A 24,496-nucleotide genomic window follows, 5' to 3' on the forward strand; every position below is an offset into this window, starting at 1 on the left:
AAGAACATTTTTGTATATTTATTAAGTTATTATATATGTAAAAATAAATAAAACAAAAGTTTATGAGACTTTCATGTGATATAGTTTTAATAAATAAACAATGCAGTTTAATGTAATTAATATTGCAACATTTTTTCCTTGTTGACATTTGGTATAAAAAAGCACATACATATTGGACCAAATCCAGAGTGGTTAATTCAATTATAGCAATAGGACCAGCCAAAAACAAATAGAATACTGCAAAAAGTTTGCTCCCTCAACTCTTTCACTCATAATTGCATTAAGTGTCCACCCATGACAGGAGGCTGGCCAGTGGTTGCCAACTCCAGCTGCATACCGTGTAGAATAAAGCTATTAATATATGCTGATGTGACAATGGAAAATGATGTTGGTGATGGGATCAGTCATTCCGCAGAGGAAGCTGAGGGTGTTCTGCTGACATGATATGCGATTATGAATATTAATTATTGAAGTGCAGCAAGAAGTGAGGAAATATGAACCTGGGGCGGAAGCACTTCTGTCTGATTCAGTCTCTCGCACTGCTGAGTGTAGAGTGGACAGGGCCTAATAGCATCCACAAAACTTTTGCTTCAGTCTCAAATTCAGTCTCAGTTTGAAGATGCCCTCAGTTCACCCCCCGCCCAAAAAAAAAAAGTCAGTAATTATCCAGTTATTATCCAAACTGTTGCCATAGTTTACATCAGGTAATACTAACAGAGTGCAGTTATATTGACACAATGACTAAGCATTTTAACTGTCTTGTCTGTGAACAATGACACAAGGACTTTTCATTCTGATGGCACTGATATTTTCATTGACATAAATGCTTACGTTTGAGAGATTAGTTTAAAAGGCTTTTGCAGGTAATCCATTATGTGTAGTGCTGTTTGTACAAACTGTTTTAAGAAATGCACCTACTTCGTTGCAAATATTAAAGATGATTCGAGAAATGCACCAAAGCAACTGAGAAAAACTGTAAGTACATTGCATTATAAGTATTCATACCCTTAACTCAGTACTTAGCTGAAGCACCTTTTGTTTGATGTGATAAGCTTTGCTAAACCGTGTTGTGTGTTGGACGTTAGCAGACAAAAAAAAACTTATGAGAGTGTGAAAAGTGTATGTTTAAATTCACAGGGACAAAAGGACAGGCAAGAGGCACAATGATGTGTTATTTACATCAAAAATACAAAATTAACATTTTGCATGATGTCTCTTTATGCAAAAACAGCGCCACTTGAGCATTCACCGTGTCCAAGTCAACTACAGCTAAAAAAAAATTGTTCCTTTCTTTTGTTAAACGAGTCTGCGTCTATCCGCATGAATCAGTGTCTCCGGGAAATGGGAAAAACAGCCCATGAAAAAAAGCAAGCATGCAAAGGATTCCAGACACAAACAGACACAACTAAATAAATACAGTGGAGACACACTGGTGAAACAGAGGAAAAAGATCATGGAACACATGATTTACACAAGAGAAACACATCCTGACACACACAGAAGCATCCTCAGAGGATACAGCACAGGTATTCACACACATACACACACAAACACACACACTGATTACCATGTATTATCAGGATATTCCATCGATGTAATGGTTGTTATACTGTACAAACTGTTTTTTATAACCCCTTACACTAACCCTACCCATCACAGAAAACTTTTCTCCATCTTTATATATATATATATACTGTATATATATATATATATATATATATATATATATATATATATATATATATATACAGTATATATATATATTACGGAAATTATTCGATTTTGGACATTGACATTTTTGAGGGAACGATTTTCCTTATAATGTAAGGTCTACCTGAATACACACACACACACACAAACATAAAGCAACAAAGACAGAACAACCTCAATGTTTCCTCTTAAATAATCAGCTTAATGGTTAATAAAATACAGTATTATAATGCCAAGCTTTATAATAAAATACTGCATCTTGCCAAAGTCAAAAGCACATAGAAGATGGACTGAGTGATATAGAGAGAGAGACTGAGCAGTGTCTGTAAACCCAATATCCTCTGTGGCCCCTGGGGCTGGGAGTGCACGGCCAGTGCAGGAAGAGATGGGCTGCATTATCCACATCAAAGCTCTGAATTATCAGCCATAATCAATGCCTTTGCATTACTGCCCCTGCTCTCCTACTGCACTGTAAAGCACAGCAGGGCCGTGGGATCATCAGGAGAGAGAGAGAGAGAGAGAGAGAGAGAGAGAGAGAGAGAGAGAGAGAGAGAGAGAGAGAAAGTTAGCCAACGAGTGAAGGGGGGAAATGTCATTAGTCTGGGGTGATGTCTGTTCTTAAAGTCTTTGTAGGTGTTGTGGGACAGAAGGCACTGGTGGTGTTTAGCACCTCACTGATGGGTGTGGGCTGAATTTTGAAGAGGTTCTGCTAAATTTGAGCTGAAGATCCAATTTGATTTGATCTCTGATTATGTCATCGTTATCTGTTACTGGATCTCATCTTTGTAACTGGTGGAGTATGGTGCTCACAAACTGTCTTTCAGGGCACTCATATAGCCTACATTTGTTTTATAGAACTTATATTTAACAAATTACGTTTTTGAATTCAGATAACTAGAGTAGGCCTATATGCACATTGCCTAAAGAACTAAATAATAACAAAAAAGTGTGCAAGGACTTTGCTGTTATTTCCGTTTTGAAATTAACTTTCAGGATTATCGTAAGTGGCATTTACAGGAAAATACTTTCATTTACTCCATTTTATGCTACGAATGAAACAAAATGGTAGTCAAGCCCTTTCGGATATAATGACCTCATTGTGCAGATGGAGGCGAAGTTTAATCGCTGTCCTGTGATAGAAAGGAATCGTTGTTGTTTAGCGCCCTCTGGTGACAAGACTAGTTATTTCTTGACTCTAGCTTTACTTTTTTACGCAATTCATTCCAAGGATATTCTTGTTAACTTTTGTTACTTGAAACTGAATTAACTGAAATAAAATAAAATATTATTTAAGCTTATTTAAAACTATTTAGACATAAACAAATTAACACAAGTAAAATTAAAGTTAAAAACTAAATATAAAAATCTTATCAAATTCAAAATATTAAAAGTTATAATAGTATAAAAATAAAACTAATACTAATATATACTAATACCAAAATAAAATTCCAATCCAGAAAAATAATTAGGAAACAAAGCAGAGTATTTTGGAGTTCTAAATAAACACCCTCAGATGTCAAGAGTTCAAAAAATTCTTTATTTCAAGCACAAACAGTTACAAGATGTAAAGTTACATCCACAAAAGAGATAAATGCTGCAGATGGAATATTCTGATTGTAAAGTTTAAGAATTTAAAGGGGCACCCCAACATTTAAACAGATAAGATGCATTGAGTCAGGATATCACGTGAACACAGTATTGTTGTAGAGTTCAAAGAGCAGACTTTCTTTGGTCACATCAAGATATTTAAAAAATGTCTAGTCATCCAAGCTACCTGTAATGCTACGATCTACTGCTTGATGACATCACACAGCAGTCTCAAGTCTAACAATTGCACAGAAATAAAGGTAAACTCCACACTCAAACATAGCAAGTCTCAGAGTCTTATGAAGAATAATATAGTGGAAAAACCACTTGATTCATGCAGAAATTGTAGAAATATTCAATGTACCATGACGAAAACATCCCAGCGGTTTCAGACAAAAAAAATAAAAAATAAAAGCCCTATAGCTGCCAGTGTCTACTGAGCAGAGTTTTTCTGTTTGTTAATTTTGTTTAAAAAATGTCTTCTAACCAGTGTTTAGATATAGGACAAAGTTGACCATTTGGCAGATTTCTTTTTTCCGTACAGTTTAGTTGTGAGAATGTATAGATAGCCTACAGAAATCACTGTTACCCCATGTGCTATCAACCACTTTAAAGCAGTAAAACCCCTCACCAGCTTACATTACATATTAGAGGTCTACCAAAGTATCAGCCAAACCAATAAATAAGACTGTGTTATTACTGTGTTGGCGCCACCCTGTGTCAGTTTTGTAAACAATGTTATTTCCTGTTTTCAGATACACTATACCGGTTTATGTATACACTACTGTTTAAAAGTTTGGGATCAGTTCTTTTTATTATTATTATTTTAAATGAATACTTTTATTCAGCAAAAAATAGAATAGAAACCGAATAGAATTAGCCTAATGAATATGCCCAAATGAATAAGAAAACCAACCAGGAATCCCCTTTTACATTACTGCCAATGCTCAACTTTTATTCCTACCAAGGTACCGTATATGATACTTTCAAATCACTTCTCTCCATATATTTACATTTACTGTAGTGTTGACAGGAGGCTAAAGTTTGTGGCGCATCATAGGACTCAAAAATATAAAAATAACTATCAGTAGTATGTATAATAAATTAAACGCCATTCTAGTTCTTACTTCATATGGCATTATTCAAATCCAAAGCATGGAAACTAAAAAGTCAGCGCCACCATCACCAATAGAATCCACTGGAAGGAGGGCAGCATGCAGGCAGAGAGAGGGAGGGAATGAGATTTGGACGGGAACACGGGGAGGCCTCTAAATCTTCTTCCTGTTCATTCCTGTCAGAAAGAAAGAAAGAGTTCTTTATGGACGGGAGGAATCCTTATACACTGGTCAATTGATAACTATCTTATCTAATTCTGGGACTTATTCTACACGTTAGCGTTTATTATAGCTCGAGAATGCTTGTCAGATTTCGTGATTTGTTTTGTATAGTACTATGAATGATAAAATGCTGCTGGCAAACTTTCTTTGTAGTAAACCTTGAATTGCAGCCCAGTCTGTCCTCATTCTGATGCAAATGTGTGGAAACAGACGCGCTGGCTTCATTCCCAGAACGTACGCCCAGCAATGAGACTTTGAAAAATCGGTTCATCCATTCTGGAATTTGTCAACTCGACACGTTTTCTAAAAGACGTTCTGGCACTGCCGGTGTCAATGGAAACATTCAGTGGGCTGTAGAGGAGTACTGCTGAAACTTACAGCACATATTAACGTTTAAAACTAGTGCGAGATCACAGCCCCTCTGGTTTCAGTGGGCTTTGCTGTGCTTATGGCAAGGCAATTCTTCGTTTAAGCAGCAATGTGATTAAATATGCATTCTGCTATATTGCATCAGTTTGTTTTTTCATTGTTAACTGTGTATAAAATAATGAGGTCACTCGCAAAATGTAGTTTGTGGCGAGTTCAGTGACATCACAAGTAGGGCTCCGAATGACAGCCTCGTTCAATTATGCTCAAGTAGAATTTAGCATGGGCCCTCTACGCCAGAAAGCCATCTATTATTAACTACTGAACAGTGTACTTCAGTGTTCTGTTCCCAGACAAACACATGCTTGAGATAAATGCTTTGGACAAGGTGTGAAATGATGGCAATCATGTGAAACTTCTAGTGCCCCTACAGTTTCTTCATACCATTTGGTTTCTTTTTCAAGAAATATACATGTACCACTGAGAACTGAAAACTGTAGCCCAAGGTCAATGATTTTTAGTTTTGGGTTACAGTACCTTTAGGACTTTTATATAAATGCCCTCCTTTTCTTAAAGCTTTTATTTCAAAGCATCATAAAAGCCATTGCACCTACAGAAATGTGTCCCTTTCCAAATAATGTAAAGTCTTACAGTCTAGATGACTCGCGTGCTGACCCCCGTACTCTCGATGATGACAGTCCTGTCCTCTTTAATGGGTGGTGTGTACTGGTACTCGTCACTCAGCAGACCCAGAATAGGGTACTGGTTCATGTATCTGCTCATGATAGGAAAAAGTTTAAAATGATGATTAGGACTGAATTGCAGTTTAGTACATGGTTCTTATATGCGATACACACACACCTCTTGGTAACGACAGTCCTCGTTGTACTGCTGGAGTTGGAGTCGGTCTTCTGCTGTTTGAGTCGTCTGATTTCCTGAAAACGCGAGGTCAAAGGTCAGAATTAAGTACTCTAATAGGAAAGAAGAGAGGCATCTTTTCAAATTGTACAATGAATTCACATTCCTGAAAAGTAATGAGGCTGAGATAATGCAGAGGCTAAAAAAAGCAAAAGAATGTGAACTATGATGTCAATTGCCACTCCTTATGATGAGAACCATTCTTATTCGCTGACTTGTTCAGAAACAGACTTCATAATGTTTTCCTTAAACATGTCAGTATGGTCTGATTAAATAATATTATTAAATATCTGTTTTTACAACTACAACAAAAAAGAATGTATATAACAAATGTAATATGGTAATAATAAAAAACCTCGATTAACTGTAATCCTATTGGTCCATAATTTAAGGGTTAAAACAGGGATTAAATTAAAAAATAAAATAAAAAAAATAAATGTTACATGGCATGACAGAAATTAAAGGTTCAAAAAAGGCAACGACTCAACACATTGAGCTTTAAGTTTTCCCAGCAGGCGTTCAAGCTGTCAAATTTCGGTTACTGTTGACGGCCATAACTCAAGGAAACATTGGGCAAATGTCACGCAGATACATCACATGGCAGGACTGATTGTGTGCATCTTATGTCTGTATAATAGTGTTGACGTACCTCTTCCTGGTGTTTGATGACACTTTCACGCTGCTCTAGTTTGGACAGAAGCTCAGAGATACGCATCTCCAAACCGCTGTCAGAGGTCTGTATAATGGTGCGCTCGGTCTGGATCTTTACAAGTTGACTCTAGAAAAGAATAAATAAGAATATGCATTATGTATTGAATACACTACCATTCACACCATTTGGTTTCTGTTTTATTTTTTTTATTTTAAGAAATTAATCGTTTTATTCAAAAAGGATGCATTCAATTGATAATAAGTGAATATTAAATAAAGATCATGTTCCCTGAAGATATTTTGTACATTTCCTACCATAAATATATCAAAACTTAAGTTTTGATTAGTAAAATGCATTGCTTAGAACTTAATTTGGATGATTTAAGGCAATTTTCTCAATATTGTTTTATTTTTTGCACCCTCAGATTCCAAATTTTCAAAATAGTTGATATTGTCCAATCCTAATAAACCATACATCTATAGAAAGCTTGTTTATTCAGCTTACTTTCACGCGATGTATAAATTTAAATAAAATAAAAAAATACCCTTCTGACTGGTTTTGTGGTCCAAGGTCAGATTTCTTAAGGATCTCGTGACACTAAAGACTGGAGTAAAGACTGCTGAAAATTCAGATTTGCCAGGAATAAAATAGATTCCAAAATACATTCAAATAGAAAATGGTACTTTTAAATTGTAATAATATTTAACATTATTACAGTTTTTTTGTGATGTTAATCAATGCAGTCTTGTTGAGCATAAGAAACTTCCTTCAAAAACATTCCAAAAATCTTTCCAACCCCAAAGATTTGAACGGTAGTGTATTTAACACTAAACAGTTTGACAACCATACACAGCCAACAATTTGGAAACATCACTATATTACTGAACTATATTTGAGTCCGTTTACATTTGAGTCGTTATCATATTGGTCTTGATGCCATTTTATAAAAGTCATTAGCAACTTGAGGCTGTGCATTATACCAATTTTACCATGGTTAAGTGGGTTTTAGCTAAAAGTGACAAAAGGTGTTAGTTTGTTTTTTCTCCTTATTTACCCGCAGGTTACTGAGTTCTCTGTCCTTCTCCTCTCGTAGATCCCTCAGCATCTGTTCATACTCTCTGGACAGCTCCTGTGTTTTGATTTGGACAGTCGAACTACTGCACTGCCCGGCCAGCTGTGGGAGACATACCCAGAAATCCACACAAAACATTAAAAGGAAGACAACAAGGGAAGACAAAAATAAGATCTTGTAATTTACACAAGATACAAGACTTCTAATTATCCCTGTATTTGATGACAATTAATGATAACATCACAAAGTGTGAGTTTACATTGTGAATTGACTGTGTTGAGTTTAAATGTCCATGAACCATCAGCGTCGCCTTTAGTGCACACTTCACCGCACACAAACATGCAGTGTGACCAGTGCAGTCGGCTTTATGAACGATTGACTCAGACATGTCAGTTCTTTTAATGAAAGGTTTAGTGACACAGGCCAACAGAGCGGTGATGGATGTGACTTAATGAACCATCAATTTAATTCATATCTGTCTGGAAATGAACCGAGAGCTGTCATGTGTATAACATGCTGTTGTTGTTTTTTTATAATTGTTCATGTAACAACACATAGGCTTAATTATATTTACACGTTCACAACAAGTTTCTGTAATAAGTAGTATTTAAATAATAAAAAGTAAAAAAAAAAAAAATGTATTATGCAGCAAATGTGTTTCTAAATGTAAATATTTGTGATTACGCACTTACTGAACACATGCAGTTAAAAAAACGGAGTTTATTTTGCCCACCTTCTTCCTGAGCAGCTCGTTCTCCTGCTCCAAAGCTCTTTTGCTGCCCTCCAATTCTTTAATTTGGAAGTCTTTGCTGGGGTCCTTGCTCTGCATGGTCAGTAGCTGACTTTCTAGAATACGCTGAGCATTATTACTTTCCTTCACAGAAGCCTGAGAGAGATATCATATAATGTCATGATTATATGAGGGTTATTGATTTATTTTGCAGAAGCGATGAAGGGTGATGAAGGGAAGTTTTGTGGTGGCGCCCCCTACCTGCAGCTGTCTGTTGTGCTCCCGAACGGTCTCCAGTAGTCGGTCGTATTGCAGAGCCTGATCTGCCTTGAAGCTCAGATCTCTCTCCAGCTCCTCCTTCTCACTCTCCAGACGCTGCACCATAAAACACACACAATAAATCCACATGCAAAAAACCATGTAACTGCATGGTTAGTGTAATAAAAATAGGCTTTGGGGTTTTCAAAAGGGAGAAACGCTTTCCATACTTTTAAGTGGAAGGCAGCACAGACACTGATGTAGTAGCTGTAGTCTTCAGTAGCTGTTGTTCACACCATGTTGGCTTACTGAATGAAAAGATGTTCATGTATCTGCAGTGACCCAATGAGGTTTTTTATTTAACTGAGCGGAGGCTTCAGTCAAACAGGAAATTAAAGCTTTGGAAGAATTACCCCTTGCTGTACCAACACACCAGGTTTGATTTTTGTGATATACTTATGACATTCCACAATAATCTGAATATGATCTTGCAAAAACAACATGTATATTATTATAGTTGACATATGAAGTCTTGTAATTTCCCATGTATATATATATAAAAAAACATTCTGTATAAATACTTTGATAAAAATAGTTTTATTTGCAACAAAATGAAGATGATGTAATATTGAAGGGCTGTTGCATCATAGCCTTGAATCGGTTTCTACATGCATCACACCTTGAAAAAGACAAGGTCAGCTGAAAGCTGGGTTGTACAACAAACACACGCCCACGGGGCAGAACCTAATATTTCATCACCATACAGTGGAAAATGAGGACTGTTTCTACAGGACAGGACACTGTTGTTTGGTTTAGTGGTAGAATGATTGTACTCACCCTCAGATCATCCTGCATATGCACTAGCTCCTCTCGCAGACTGCTGAATGTGGCCATCAACAGACGCATGGTCTTATCAGCCGTCATACGAGTCTACATGAGAGAAAGAAGAGAACGTTTAATCTAATCTAATCTAACTAACTCAAAGTTGAATGTGTCACACATCTATAATTTTAAACAACTTTTAAAAAACTATCTGTGGGTGTCTATTTTTATTGTATTCCTATGTGAAATAAACAGAACAACTGTGAGACTCGGTTGTGCCTGGAGAAACGGGTTCCTGGGACAGGCTCATAAACGAATGATCTGCTGTCAGGAGAGGCGTCTGAGGGTGGGGTGTACTGAGAGGTGGGTGGGGCTGACATTCATAATGTGTCTGTAAGCTCTCACCTGCAGCAGGTAGCGGATTTGCTGCTTAGTCAGTTCGGACACTCCTTCAGGAATGACACTCTCGATTTCTTCTTTTTCCACCTACACACACACACACACACAGAGAGAGAGACAGATATATGTGTTCATCAACTTCAGTGTATGAAGTTTAACAACTTTATAAAAAAATTATATAATAGGTAAAAAATGTTTATGCAGTGCATACTACTTAATATGCTTTTCTGTTCAAGAATTACATTTAAAATGATTCTTCTTTCTTTATTATGGTATCACGACCATACATTTACTTGCCCCAACAAAAATATGAAAATGAAATGTAAAAACATTTTCACTATAGTACAGGTGCAGTGAAGTTTCTGTGTCCATGAACAACATTTTTTTTTTTAGCAAATGTCAAAAAATGCAAAAGTGATATTAATGTCATTGATTGATTTTCATCGCTAATGATAACATTAAGGTTTAAATTAACCAACTGAAACTTGAAATCCTTTATGCAACATTGAAAACGTTCACCCAAATCCACAGGAACTGAACAATTTGCCACTCCCTACCTTGTAGTCAATGGTGGGGTCCAGAAGGTGTTTCCTGCAGAGACAAAGAACAATATGATTGAGTCAAAAAAAGAAAAAAAGAGAGCCTTAAAGCAGAGGCGTCCAGAGGTGTTGCTGTTCTCACAATCATTTCCAACATGTAAAGTACAGAACCTATTAACTCGCCATTACTCAATGGATTAAGCATTGCAGTTTTGGACAAGGTGTTGAGGTTTCAGGTTTTTGAACACTCTAATAAGTCATTTGTGAAGGTGACAGCAGATTAAGTAAACAGGTGAGATTTCCTTTTAGATAATGGCCTGTAATTGGTTTTCTCAATTTCTCAAGTCTTCAATGATTTAGATTGACGGGGTTAATGGCTGGTAAGGGTTATCTGCATGTAAATCTTCAACTTCAAATTTTTCCAAAAAAAAAAAAAAAATTTAAGAATGGAAAATGCGATTTGCACAGCACAACTACATTTAAATTGTAATTTATTGACGCAATTTTACAAATTAGCTTGTGATGTATTATGAAGGGTGTTCTAGATCGTTAAATATAAATAAAGAGCAGCACCTCACCTTCCACGAATCTTGGCCACATGCTCGGAGATGCAGGTGTGAATATCGCAGTTCTTGCGGTAAACCTCGGCAAGAAGCTCGCCAAAGAAGCGGTTGTCCATCTTGGCGATCGGTTCCACATCGATAACCTCGGTCTTAATCTCAGAATGACCATTCTTTATTTCTTTCAGGTCCACGACTTCCTCTCGAATGCTTGATGTCTCCACCAGCTCCGACTGGAAAAAGGCATAACGGATGGACAGGATATTTTGAGTGGGATTGCTAAACTTTCATTTAGTTACAAAAATATGCTATTTTCATCAATTAATCAAACAAATCAGTTACAGGATCAACACTGCTCTTCCTTGTAACATGCAAAATGTGATTCTTACATAACAGTTAGTAGGTCAAAATGGAGGAAACTTCACAAGAAGGCCACAACCTCTGTCTATGTATGCTTAGAAATGAGGGTTCACTTTTTCCAAGTATGTGTTAAATTCTTTACACTGGAATGTGATTGAGAGTCATCAGCCAGTCCACACCTCAAAGTGAGTGAAACACCACACCCCTTTCTGTCAATTCAGATCACTCCTGAGTGACTTCTTTAACAATACTCTTAAAAGCAGCAAAGAAAACTACATACCAAGAACTGAGTGGACTATACATACTAAAGGCATCCTGGGGAGCGGCAAAAAAAAATGGCACATAAGTTACTGAAGATGTTAATGGGTGGTTCTTTATGCAAATTCTACATTTTGTACATTGTCGTCCACTAGAAAGCATTAGTAGCGGTGGAAATGCACAATATGATCGGCCAATATATGCGTATTTTAAATGATCTGCATTGCTGATTTTTCAAAGTTTTTCATAGTTTTCCCACAGTACACAATGTTCAAAAGCAGTCTTACAGAATATAATGATGTTGCAGTGTATAATGTGGTGTACATGAGTATACTGTATGTATGCAGATAAAGTTGGACATAATTTGAATATCCAACCTAACTTATATAAAGAGTTACATTACATTCTGCAATGAAAAAAAAATTCTATGTCATGTTAAAAATTCAAAGAAATCCATAATTTCTATTGCTAAATATCTGTTTTCTCTTTAAAAGTCGGGGGAAGTGATTTGGTTCAAAAAAATTTTTGTTATGCTGGCTGAAAGTCTCTTCATATCCCGATAGCAACTGCTGAGTTTACAGTCAGTAAATGTATTTGTGTATTGTCTGTGGAAAGCGTAGGACCATAAACCGATCATCCAATCATATCCCTCGGTCCGAGGGCTATAATAGGCTGTCCTATCTGACTGTCAACAGATATATTTGCATACCTTTTCGAACAGACACGATACATCATCAGCGCATTCCATTACGCTACTGTAGACCGAGCGAGAATGGATGACGCTATTATTGTAATATTATGCTCTTTATAATGTTTTCTCATCATGAGGTAACCAGCATTGCATTCAGACCTATGCCGTCTCTCATCGTGTCACTGGTTAGCCTCTGGTCTGCCTCTGAACGTTCATGTGTTTTGGAGTAGAAGTGGCTTTGGAGAGTGATTTACAGGGAGGGTGGTATCTTATGCTTTCAAAGCTTGTTTGCTATTGCTAACCTCTCCAAAATCGCCTACTCTACTTTTAAGATTAGATAATATATAAAGCTGTGAAAGCTACTTTTTAAAGGGGTCCTATTATGCTTGTTTACAAGTCTTGATTTTGTTTTGGGGGTGTACTCAATCAAATAAAATCAATTTGAGTGCGATTTTAAAGCTGGATGATTCTAACCACTCCAAGCTCGTCTGTCTTGGGAACACTCCGACATAGTGATGAAAATCGTTGTCTGGTCTAGAGCAGCTCAACCAGGTCTCATCCCATTCGTCAATCTTTGTGATATCACAAATCCCGGAAAATATGCGTTGTAGTCCAAATGAGTTGTTCGTTGTAGTTTTTGAAAAGTGATTTCTGTTATATAAAAAAAAAATCTCCTTTTGAATTGGACTTTTTTTTTAAACTTTTTTTATGCTCAAACAGCAACATTACAGACTAACTAAAGTTGAAAACATGAAAAAGCATAATAGCTCCCCTTTAAAAATAATTACTGGCCAAATGTTCTATTTAGGTGCATGAATAGTGCTTTCATCCCTAGTTAATAGAGTTTCAAAATGATTGATGTTTTGGATTTGAAAAGCATTCGCAGTGTTTAAATAGCACAACATTGAATGCAAGGTATAAAGCAACAGTTCTGTCATTCCTCCAGTAACATCCAGAACTTGAGGTGTGTCGGAGTGGTCGGGCTGGATTCCACTCATCCGTGAGAAAGAATTATTGAGGGTTCACTCAGGGTCTAGTTTCATCCAGAATTAAAATTGAACTGACACTACACAAGATCTTATGTTTAAATATTTAAATTGCACTGGCATACTTACCCATGTGACATTATCTATTTTAAGTTAAACTGTTAGAAGTTACTGGCTGAATCTCACCAAAAATGCCCAGGTCATATTTCACCCTAAAATCAAAATATAAAACATTTAATAATAAATAAATAAAGGTTGTTTTTTTGTTTCAGGTACTGATACATTTTTAGATTTGGGGCTTTTGGCATTTCTGCTGTTTCAGACTAGAGGAAATAAAACATCTAAAATACATTTCCAGATCAAAAAATGTATGCAAAATAGTGCATATTTAATTCAACTATGCCTAATTTGCATATGTAAACATAACATTTCAGAAAACCTGTAATAAATACCACCACTGCAATGACTGGAAATTTCTATTTTTCCTATTATTCTCAGTAGTGATTTTTATTAGAATCCCATTTGAATCCCAATGTAGTTCTTAAAAAATAAACAATTACTGCATTTTTATTTAATTATTGTACCATTTTTTCACATCAGCTGCATTTTTGCACGTTTGTGATTGTGCTTTTCTTGACGGAATAACATAACCTGCAGGTGTTCATGCCTTCGTGTTGCTAGTGGCATGCAGAACAGCATCTGGAGCATGTACCTTAAATGTTCTCTCACAAAAAAATAAAAATAAATGCAAGTTTAAAAGTGCTGCAGAAGCACTATGGAAAAGAGAAACTTGTCCAGGTGTCTGCAGGCATTAGCATCTGTTTTTGACAGTAGGTGTGTCAGTCTTTGAGATCATTCCTCTCATTCTGTGACAGAAAGACCAACAGTGACGGTGTTAACTGGGTGTGTGTTTGTGTGGTCTCACACTAATAAGAACGCCATGCCAAAACCAGTTTGAAGCTGTAACAACAATGAGCCGAGCTCGTTAACAGTTGCGCATATTACTAAACTTGTGATTTTTACAGGATTAGCTGTGCATGAGTGAATGTAGAGTTGTGTAAATTGAAGATTCCTTTTGGGGGTGTTCTTACAAGATTAGAAAGATAAGAAATAATCAATGATTGAAATGTACTTTGGACCTTTGGCCTTTTAGTATCTGACAAGTCGCAGCAGGTTCTGCACACAGCAAGCAAGGGCACATAACAGAGTTTAGTGCTTCTAGTTTCACTCAATCACTAGAGGAAGTATCACCAAAACTAACTTTTGAACAAATTCCCACTTAATCCAAAGTAAGAGCATGCATTAAAAATGATACATGAGTTATAGAAAGAGTCAGTGCACAGAAGATTTCTTAGAGTAATTCCAGATCACCTAAACTTTCTGTTATATGCAAATTTCATTCGGGTGTAATGATGTAACCACAGTTCCCACAGCAGCATTGAATAACTCTGCAATAAATGCACAGGAAGTGCTTCAATTACATTGCAATTTGTGATTCTAAAATAAAAAAACAAAAAACTTTGTTAATAAAGATCTGAAAAATACTTTGTAATTTAAATCAGGGTTGTCCTTTGATTAATCTTTTTCATCAAACTTATGTAAATTCCAGGGCTGAGACCAAGACCATTCACACAAGCCTGTTTGTTATCAAAAGCTGTTAAAAAAAAAAAAATCTTACTTTTCGTTGAGCTGGCAAAAGTGTTTACATTTTTACCCAGAAATTAGGAACCGCAGGCTTAAGTGTCCGTCCACTTTGATATAAAAGCAGAACAAACTGTTATACATTATCTAACTTTTGATTAGCATGTTTCCATGAATTATGAGAAGACTAAATAAACCCAATCACTGCTACTAAATCTGTGCCCGTATTTCCTCTCTGACTTTGGCTTTGCACAATACCTTACTGTCTGCAAAAATGGGTCAACGTGTGAGTCAAAAGCCTCTGTGTTCCAGTGCAAGAACAGCAGGTATTTGCTGTGGTCTACAGTGAAAGGCAGGAGGGGCTCAGTTTTCAAATAGTTTGAGAGGGATACATTTAACATTTGAAGGAAGTGTTTTCTTTTTTTAAGCATTATACAACATAAAAAAGATAAATATAATTCCAAACTATTCATTAGGTAATAATTGTTCTAAATGAAAGTAAACCAAATCCCTTTACAAAGAACCTGCTTAACTGTTGTTGAACCCTTTTGAACTAATTAAGCTTTTTATAATCAAGCAATCATGGTTCCTTCAGATTCATTTTGAAAGACAATTTACTTAAGGTCTTACCTGAGAATTTCACATTTTTTAAATTGAAAACATGAATGAAATTTTGCATACTGCAACTTCTCTCCACCATTACACTGAAGCTTAACACGGTTTTGCATTCATTCACTGTTTTGCATGAGTCAAGCCTAAATAATGTGCTGTCAAGCAGTGAAATCATGGGAAAAAGTCAAAGAGAAAGTTTTAATCATGTTCTGAATCATCAGTCCGACTAATAATGTATTAAATCATGATTACAAGCCTTTCTAAATGTGTTTTATTAAAGAAAATATGTGTAAGGTAAAACAAATTTTTTAAATAATTAAAAAAAACTTATGTAAAACAACTACTTTGAGAAAAGAAAAGAAAAAAAACTGTGGTAGAGAGTACATCTGTAAAACAATGAAATTTAAATAATAATAATACCACTACTATGATAACATTATTTGTTGATTGACAATTTAGTGGATTCAGTAGCACTTTTGTCAGCTAAATGCAAATCTATTTTATCACATACATTTTTTTTTTCCTGCACACATTTAAAACGTTCTGTCAAATGTCTTCTAAAATCTCCTGCATCAGCTCAAATCTTGATTTATGACAGACTAGTTTGAAATATAAAAAATGTACATCAATACTGGATTATTAATTTAACAAGTAACAAGACTGAGTATTTTTTTTTAAATCATCAGCAATGATGATAACGAATGAAAAAACAGCAATGACCATCTGAATAATAGTAGTAGTATTAAAGTAGTATCATGCATAATAATAATACAGATGGTGATGGACATTTGTTTAGTTCATGGTACGATTACCATATTTGTCGGACTATAAGTCGCACCGGAGTATAAGTCGCATCAGTCCAAAAATACGTCATGACGAGGAAAAAAACATATATAAGTCACACTTATATATCGCACTGGACTATAAGTTGCATTTATTTATTTGAAGACAGCGCCCTCTCGCGGCTGTAGACAGTAATGTTATCTCTTGATTAATTTCTCTTAGTTCATGTCAAATTAATTTTCATAATTAAGTGTTGTACATTAAAATCAGCATGCCGTGCGTTAAAAACCTGTGTGATATATGTTGGGTGCAGATTAGATTTAGTTATATTTAGATATTAAGTTATTTTAGTTATTTTGTGTTATGATCTTCATTAAAACATTCCGTACTTATACTAAATATCCCATCAACATCATCTTATTACTGCTCAACGTTTCTATGATTTTAACAACAAAAATAATAATAATAATAATAATGAAACGCTCATAGTAATACTAAATCCTTTTATAAATATGTATAATAATAATAATAATAATAATAATGTGAATAAATAAATAATTAGGATGAATGAGGTCTGATCTGGAGTGGAATTGTAAGGAGGTGAAACATGTTCTAAGGAGATGTAGTCTGTGAGCAAATTTTTCCGGGATTTTTCCGGGATTTCCAGTTCAAGAAGATAGTTTTCTTGGCGAGGGATAAAGCTACAGGGAGTATTCTTTTGTTTGTTATTTCCTGACTGAGAGTTGATAGATCACTCAGTATACAGAGTGAGGGTGATAATGCGGCAGCCCAGGAGGCAGGATAGGGATTCAGTGATGTCTTTGCAAAAGTGTTTAATGGGTGGGAAGTGCCATGTGGCATGGATAGATGTTCCCAGACAATTTTGTGAGCAGTGTAATCAAGCTTCTGATATGAATCCCATTTCAGACAGCCTTTCCCCAGTGTAGTGTGTTCTATGAAGAGCCTTATACTGTATGAGCTGAAGGTTGGCATTTTTAGTCATGGAATAAATATTTAAACAAATTTGAGAAGAAGTCGGTATCAGGAGCAACAGAAAGGTCTTCTTCCCATTTGATTGTTGGTAAAGTTATGGCTTTTATTTGAATTGGTTATAATTTTGTAAAGGATTTTTTTAGGGAGGATATATTAACTCATTCTGCTACTGCGGAAGGTGAAGATTAATGATTCTGGTGTTGATTTTAGATTAAACAGCTGGTTTGAGTCCCTCCCGATACCATACTCCTGGACTAAGTAGGAAAACCAGGTTGTTAGACTGAAAAATGTGATTAATATGCGTGATGCTCTTTTCTGCCCATTTATGTAAATGTAGTGTTTTTTATTGTTGCTTGTGAAGTAAGGGTTGTTCCAAAGTGGGGTGAGGTTAGATGGAGCCTGATTGGAGTTTGTGATTTGGTGTTATTTCCACCAGGCTTTCAGAGCGAAGCTATTGGGCAAGGCTTTGAAACATGGGTGGTGTTTAATGGACTAACTGATAAATGGGATGTCTGATATGTGCAATTTTTCGCAGAGTGATTGTTCTATATCTTGACTAGATCTAGAACAATCACTCTGCGAAAAATGTATATGATGTCTGACTGAGTGGGATGAGTCCATTTATAGATGTATTGAAGTTGGTTTGCTAGCAATATGTGGCCTCCTAAAGATTTGGGTTTTTGTAAAAAGCTTAATTTTATACATGGTGGTTTACTTTTCCAATAGAATCGGGTGGTAATGGAGTCCAAAGATTTGAACCAAGTGAGAGAAGGTTGGGTTGGGATCATTGAGAATAAGTAGTTTATTTTTGGGAGTACTGTCAAAGCTATTTTGCCCTGGATGGAAAGTGGTAAATTGAGCCAGAGGTGAAGGTTGTCTTCTAATTTTTCAGTAATGGAATGAAGTTGAGTCCAGTCAAGACTGAGTAATTATACATTCAACATCACTGAACTTCAGCAATTATAATAACTTCTTCATAATATCACATCTGCCGATATCCCTTCAATTCTCGCACAGTATTTCAACATAACGGAACCTCACATAATATTATGCATCACACATTCTTCTCATGAAAGACTCATTAACTCGAGGCCAATTTTGTATTCGTCACTGCATGTGTCAGACCAATGACATCATGAGAAACTTCTGATCAGCCTTCAATTCTATCTCACATTTCAAAACCTAAAATTTAGGATAACCCAAGTATGTCCGAGTGCAAGATGCCTAATTACAATAAAATCATCCTATGTTTACGAAACTTGAAGCTGAAGATACGCTCCCAACTCCTGTCCCAGCATGTCTGCCGGCACAACCCTATGACAGCCCTCATTAAATCATTGTGTGTAATGCTTTTCAAGCTGCTTTATGAAAGGCTGGTGACTCCACCTTCACTGGTACACACTAGACCTTAACATCCATTAGTTAAACCCACAGGATGAGTTTTCAACACCTATACAAATCATCTTATATATAAAGCTGCTAGAAACCTGACAACTTACAAAATGAATGCATGTTTTGCCTTCTGCATCTGCGTTTTATGTTTGAAAGACCTGCAAATTTGTACAGTGAAAAGACTTTCACAAATAAAGGAAATGTCTAAATGTCAGAGACTGACCTTATGGCACAATAAAAATATTATGGTTTTATATTTTCAGCTTAAATTGTTATTTATCAGCGATTGATTATTTATTTATTTTTATTAAAAAGATGTTTTAGAGTGTGATATCTGATCCCAGTTCCCATTTTCCAAAACTAATTTCATACCTAGATACACACTACACACACAAAAAATTATATTTTGACACATTTTGCAGCTTAAATGGAAATTATGCACAAAAATATGTTCTGTTCCCCAAGTAGGGATATGCCGGTATCAAATCTTCCTGTTGCGATTAATTGCTCATGCTTTTATCACGGTAAACGGTATTATCACGGTATTGCAATTTAGTTTTAAAAAGTGCTCAAAATATAGTATAGTATATAGTAAATACAAGTATAATAGGTTAAATAACTTTTTTCTAAAAAATTTCAATAAATTTTAATAAAATAAAGCAATTCAGAAATATATATAAAGTTAAATATTTTGCACAGATTAAAGTGCAAAAGAACTATAAAGACCAATAGGTAAGATGAACATCATAGCAAATACACAAATCTGAATGCCTATTTAAAATGATTTAAATATGTTTTAGAAAGTATTGCAGCTGCTTTATTTATGGGGTTTCCAGGGTAAGGGCTGCATTCTCTGCAGTTTAGCGCCATCTGCTGTCAGAGAGTGAATGTGCTTTCATTCAGCGCGTCTCTCACGTGTTCCTCCATGTGCTTCTCATGCATGCTTGTTTACATCAGAGCACACACCCGTCTTTCAAGCAGCATGCATTTATGTTGTGCATTTTGACCGGTTGATTGGAATAGTTTTCTTAAATTGCATTTCAAATTCTGAATAATTTTTAATATATAATTATTTGCTGTATTTATAAGTGCCCACAATAACAATATCGTGCATATTCATTACCGTAATATATTGCATTACCGAATACTGGCACAAGTCTATTCCCAAGTGATATTTAACTTAATTCACATCTTAATTGTCTTTTTTTTAAATAAACAAGTACACTAACTTTGAGAAGAAATTGTGTGATAGTGTGAATAATATTTTGCCGTATAAACTAAAGCAAGGTGTTTGTTTTAAGCTCTTCCAACATACAACTGTCATCTTCTTATCACCTGCAGGCTGATTGACAGCAACAGTTGCGTTAAAGGGCAACTCCCTCTGACACTTTCCTAGCAATATTATGAATATTGTCAGGTCCAATCTAAATGGGCGTTAACACGCTGTCTCCTCTGGGAATTACAGAGTCCATTCTTTCTGTCAGACACACCCTAAACCCTGCAGGTACTGTGCTTTCGCTCAAACACAAATTGTTTTCATATAAGCATATGTGCGTGCAACTACACACACACTAAAGCCTGGGCAAAATTAAAGCTTGTTCTCCTGGCTCAGATCATAAGTCAGAGGCATGTACGAACCCAGAAGAAAGTGTACAGTACCTTGTTTATTTCATCTAAAGGTATGAAAGTCAATTCAAGAGTAACTTCAGGTGTGTGTGTTTGTGTGCTAACCGTATTAATGCATACAAACAGTTTACTGTACATGTTACTGATTATATGTGCCTCTATACATACACGGTAAATGTTATTTCATTACCTCAGATGGTTCAGGGCTTTTGACTGGACTGGATAACTGGCTGAAGACAGAAGTTTGTCCATTTATGTTCTGAATACAGAAGAAAAAACACATGAATAAATAAGGGCTTCTTAAATGCATTTTCTTGTCCTAAGACGCAAGACTTACACACACACATGTAAACACTCATGCTTGTCATACTTTTTACTCTAGTAAATAAACAGAAACTTTGTTGACTTCAAAAATGTATATAATAATAATAATAATAATAATAATAATAATAATATACACATTTAAGATGTACTGTACACAATTATTGCCAAGAAAAAGACACAAAAAAGTTAAATGGACATACACTGATCAATAGCACGGTGTAGTATCAAATAGGTAAACTGCCAGAGCAGAACCTGACATTAAATATTAATGTTCTTGTGGCTCAAGTGGTAGAGCATTGCGTTAGCAGCGCAAGGTTATGGGTTTGATTCCCATTAATATTCAAATCAATTATTATTGTTTCCCAGGGAACACGTTAGGTAAAAAATGTTGGCCTGAAAGCCTTGTAAGTCGCTTTGGATAAAAGTGTGTGTTAAATGCATAGATTTATATTTAATTAATATTTAATTTAAATAGCATATTAAAGCCTTTCTCAACAAAATTTAAACAGTTAAACAATACACAACGCATTATACATATTTTTTTTAAAATAAATTACAAATTATTTTGTAATAATAATTTGTATAAAATTTAATATTTTAACCTGTTAAATGTCACCCCGTCCCGTATACGGGACGCCTACGTTGACTATACTATATTACAATCTAATCTAATCTAATCTTGACAAACTATATATTGTTGTAAAGGTCTATAAAATATATATTTTACCAATATTGTTTGTTAAAAATGATGTAGGAAAAGTAATAGATGAATTTATGACAAGAGTGCACACTCTAGGGCTGCACGATTATGACAAAAATCATAATTGGCGATTATTCCCTTGAAACTGTAATTGTGATTATTAATTAAGATTATCACAATTTGCACTGAATGATGTTTATACCACTGTTTGATGCAACTGCATGCCGTATTTTTATATAAAAATAAACAAGCTGAAAACACTCTAAAATGGAAAACGTTGCGCTTTTCTGTTGCATTAAGCCTCAAATGTCAACTATACATCAGATTGGTTTCTTCTTTAAAGAATGAAAAAGTAAAAATATGAATGGTATTATAAATGCTATACTAAAACGAAAATTAAAAAAATGGGAAAAAACCCTTAGGATAACGTAGAAAGAAAAAAAACGCATCTTAAGTAAACAGAATAACATAAGCGGACTTTGACCGATTAATTGCCGTTTTGAACGATTACGTAATTGTGGCAATCATAATTGTAATTGCGATTAGAAATTCGATTAATTGTGCAGCCCTAGCACACTCAGAAATCTACATTACAAAATGAGCTTTGACCTTTGTTTAAAAAAAAGACTTCCTCGTTGCCTTTTTCTCTATCACTATTTAGAAATCATCAGAAGCTATATATCACTTGAAAACATAAAATCTCAAAATTCATCCTTTAAAACCCATTTTAAAATCAGACATTGCATTACCATGTAAATGGCACATCAAAATCATGTTACAAAATGTTTTCAGTCGTGAATTATACAAATTTAGGTTTGTATCATGCACATTCATCTCTATCTTCAAAAACCTGAGTGACAGTTAACAGGTTAATGTTCATGAACAGACATGCATTGACCTGCATTTATTTTGTAAATTGACCTAATTACATATTATGTAAGTCTTTATAAAGTGGGTTTACATTTATACTTCAGATTACACGGTTCATGATACTGTGTGTCTACATGAGTGGCTCTAATGACCTAAATTTGTGTATAAAATTAAGGGTCAGGCTTCTGCATGTAGGAAATAATGTCATATATATATATATATATATATATATAAACAAATAACAAGAAGAGATGCATATCTTAAAAATATGCATTTTGTTGTTGTTGTGTGTTGCTTTTTTTAAATAAATAAAAGTTAATTCAAGTTAAAATATGTTTGGTAACTCCGAGATTAATCATATCAGATAAGGTAAGTGGAAACTATTATAATTCAAAACACACAAAAACTGAACCTAGACAGTGTACATTAAATATGTGATAAAGGAAATGCAATCAAAACATGCTTCATTATGACACGGTTACTTTCCCTTTTTACAACTCTTTTTAAGGTTAATTTGTTGGGGCTTCAATATACTATGACACCTTTCACTACAGTAGTCAAACAAATGCCAAAATTATAAATAAAGAAATAAGGACCAAATGACAGCTCTGAAATATAAATAATTACAACACTCTTACCAGAGTGATTCAGGGTAAGGCACCCAAAAAAATATAAACATAAAAAAATATATGTTTCTCTATTATCTTGCTGTGTTGTTAATTTCAAACATAAAAGGTACTTAGTGTAGCTTTAATTTAGCTTACCATCTTCTATGACACATTAAATTAAATGTATATTCTACAAGACTAATTATAAAATCACATGCATAGCATCATACATAGGCAGTATACAAAATATAAGAAAATTAGGCCTAGTTATAATTAACTCATAAGAAAATATGTGACTATGTTAAATGGACATCTAATCCGAATATATATATATGCATTTAAACTAAATGAACTGTACCTTGTGAGCACAATGTCCAGGTTTCATAAAACTTTTTACGGTGGTCTATTTATGTCTGTCTGATCTGAGGGGGCGCTAAAGAAACCTAAAACTTTTGAACCACATTACATCACACTACTGCTGACATTTAACTTGAATACAATACAGCTGTACTGACACGACAGCATCTGATCAGCAGCATCTTTTCTTTTTTCTTTTAACAATTTTGGTAATATTTTCTATGGTGGAACCCTGCCAGCAGTTATATTGTGAAATACAATATATTAATCAAATACATTATATTTTTGTGATATGCAACATTTTGATACAAATGTAGGGAAGCAATAAGATTGAACACTCACTATTTGTCTGTAGGTGTCGGTTTCGTCGACGCTGCTGACGCTAACGGGCTGGATGTTCTGTAAGTACACCGGTTGCACGACTCGCGGAGCCTGACTCAGGTAAACGTATGACTCCGCGGGCCGCTGCTGTACAGGCACCAGGTAACGTGCGCCGCCGTACATCACGTTCCCCTCAATTTGGCTGTTAATGTACTGGACCGGCTGCAGCTGAGGTCCGGCGAGGTTTACTGTTCGGTAAGTCGTCGACCCTTCGCTTATCCCGACAGGAGTGGATGTCAAGATAGTCTGTGTGCTCGGTTCCGCGACGGTCACTGTCTTCAGTGTCGTCACGCTTCGGGAGTATGGTAGAGTCATTTCTGCGGTTGTGCAAGTTCAGAAAATTAAAGAAATATCATTGATATAAAATGTGCTGGGTGAAGTTAGCGAAGCCCTCCTGCGCGCCGCTGCCCTACTCCTGAAACCGCTCCAGTGAAGTTGTATAAATGAGAAGAGGCGTGTTTTCCTAAGCACTCCTCCCTCAGCTCAAATATCAAGTATCTGAAACTAAACCAAAGGGAGTAGGCGAAGTACAGGTGCATATAAATACATTAGAATGTCGTGGAAAAGTTAATTTCAGGAATTCAACTCAAATTGTGAAACTCGTGTATTAATAATGCACACAGACTGAAGTAGTTTAAGTCTTTGGTTCTTTTAATTATGATGATTTTGCCTCACATTTAACAAAAACCCACCAAATCACCATCTCAACAATTTAGAGTACTTCATAAAACAAAGAAAAAATTTTTTTGGGTGAATTTCTGACTCTCTGGAAAGTCATTTTTATCTACTACATATACTCAATATTTGGGCTCCTTCTACTTTAATTACTGCCTCAATTCAGCGTGGTATGGAGATGATCAGTTTGTGGCACTGCTGAGGTGGTATGGAAGCTCAGGTTTCTTTGACAGTGGTCTTCAGCTCATCTGCATTTGTTTGGTCTCTTGTCTCTCATTTTCCTCTTGAC

The 24,496-nt window shown here is 35.3% G+C and overlaps 1 protein-coding gene and 1 long non-coding RNA gene across 2 annotated transcripts in view; both read right to left on the reverse strand.

Annotated features, from left to right (window-relative positions):
- Window positions 1–24,496, reverse strand: part of LOC127985929 (uncharacterized) — a 100,186-nt gene that overhangs the window by 1,031 nt on the left and 74,659 nt on the right. The gene's annotated exons all lie outside the window — the stretch shown is intronic.
- On the reverse strand, window positions 3,227–23,958 carry LOC127985923 (protein POF1B). Its single transcript, XM_052588135.1, has 13 exons — window positions 23,494–23,958; window positions 20,483–20,551; window positions 10,969–11,183; window positions 10,409–10,442; window positions 9,858–9,938; window positions 9,468–9,560; window positions 8,634–8,747; window positions 8,376–8,528; window positions 7,625–7,744; window positions 6,568–6,696; window positions 5,862–5,935; window positions 5,652–5,775; window positions 3,227–4,588 (listed from the first exon to the last, which is right to left on the reverse strand). The coding sequence occupies exons 1-12, from the start codon at window positions 23,845–23,847 to the stop codon at window positions 5,655–5,657; spliced, it is 1,557 nt and encodes a 518-aa protein (XP_052444095.1). The 5' UTR covers window positions 23,848–23,958; the 3' UTR covers window positions 3,227–4,588; window positions 5,652–5,654.

Source organism: Carassius gibelio, chromosome B21 (genome assembly GCF_023724105.1).
Source record: "Carassius gibelio isolate Cgi1373 ecotype wild population from Czech Republic chromosome B21, carGib1.2-hapl.c, whole genome shotgun sequence".
NCBI lineage: Eukaryota > Metazoa > Chordata > Actinopteri > Cypriniformes > Cyprinidae > Carassius > Carassius gibelio.

Excerpts from the sequence above, each read along its gene's own strand:
- LOC127985923 (XM_052588135.1), bottom strand. The coding sequence starts at position 23,847 with ATGACTCTACCATACTCCCGAAGCGTGACGACACTGAAGACAGTGACC. Across the intron at positions 7,745-8,375 it reads ACGAGCTGCTCAGGAAGAAG|CTGGCCGGGCAGTGCAGTAG; the intron begins GTGGGCAAAATA and ends TGTCTCCCACAG. Across the intron at positions 6,697-7,624 it reads GAGAACTCAGTAACCTGCGG|AGTCAACTTGTAAAGATCCA; the intron begins GTAAATAAGGAG and ends ATTCTTTTCTAG.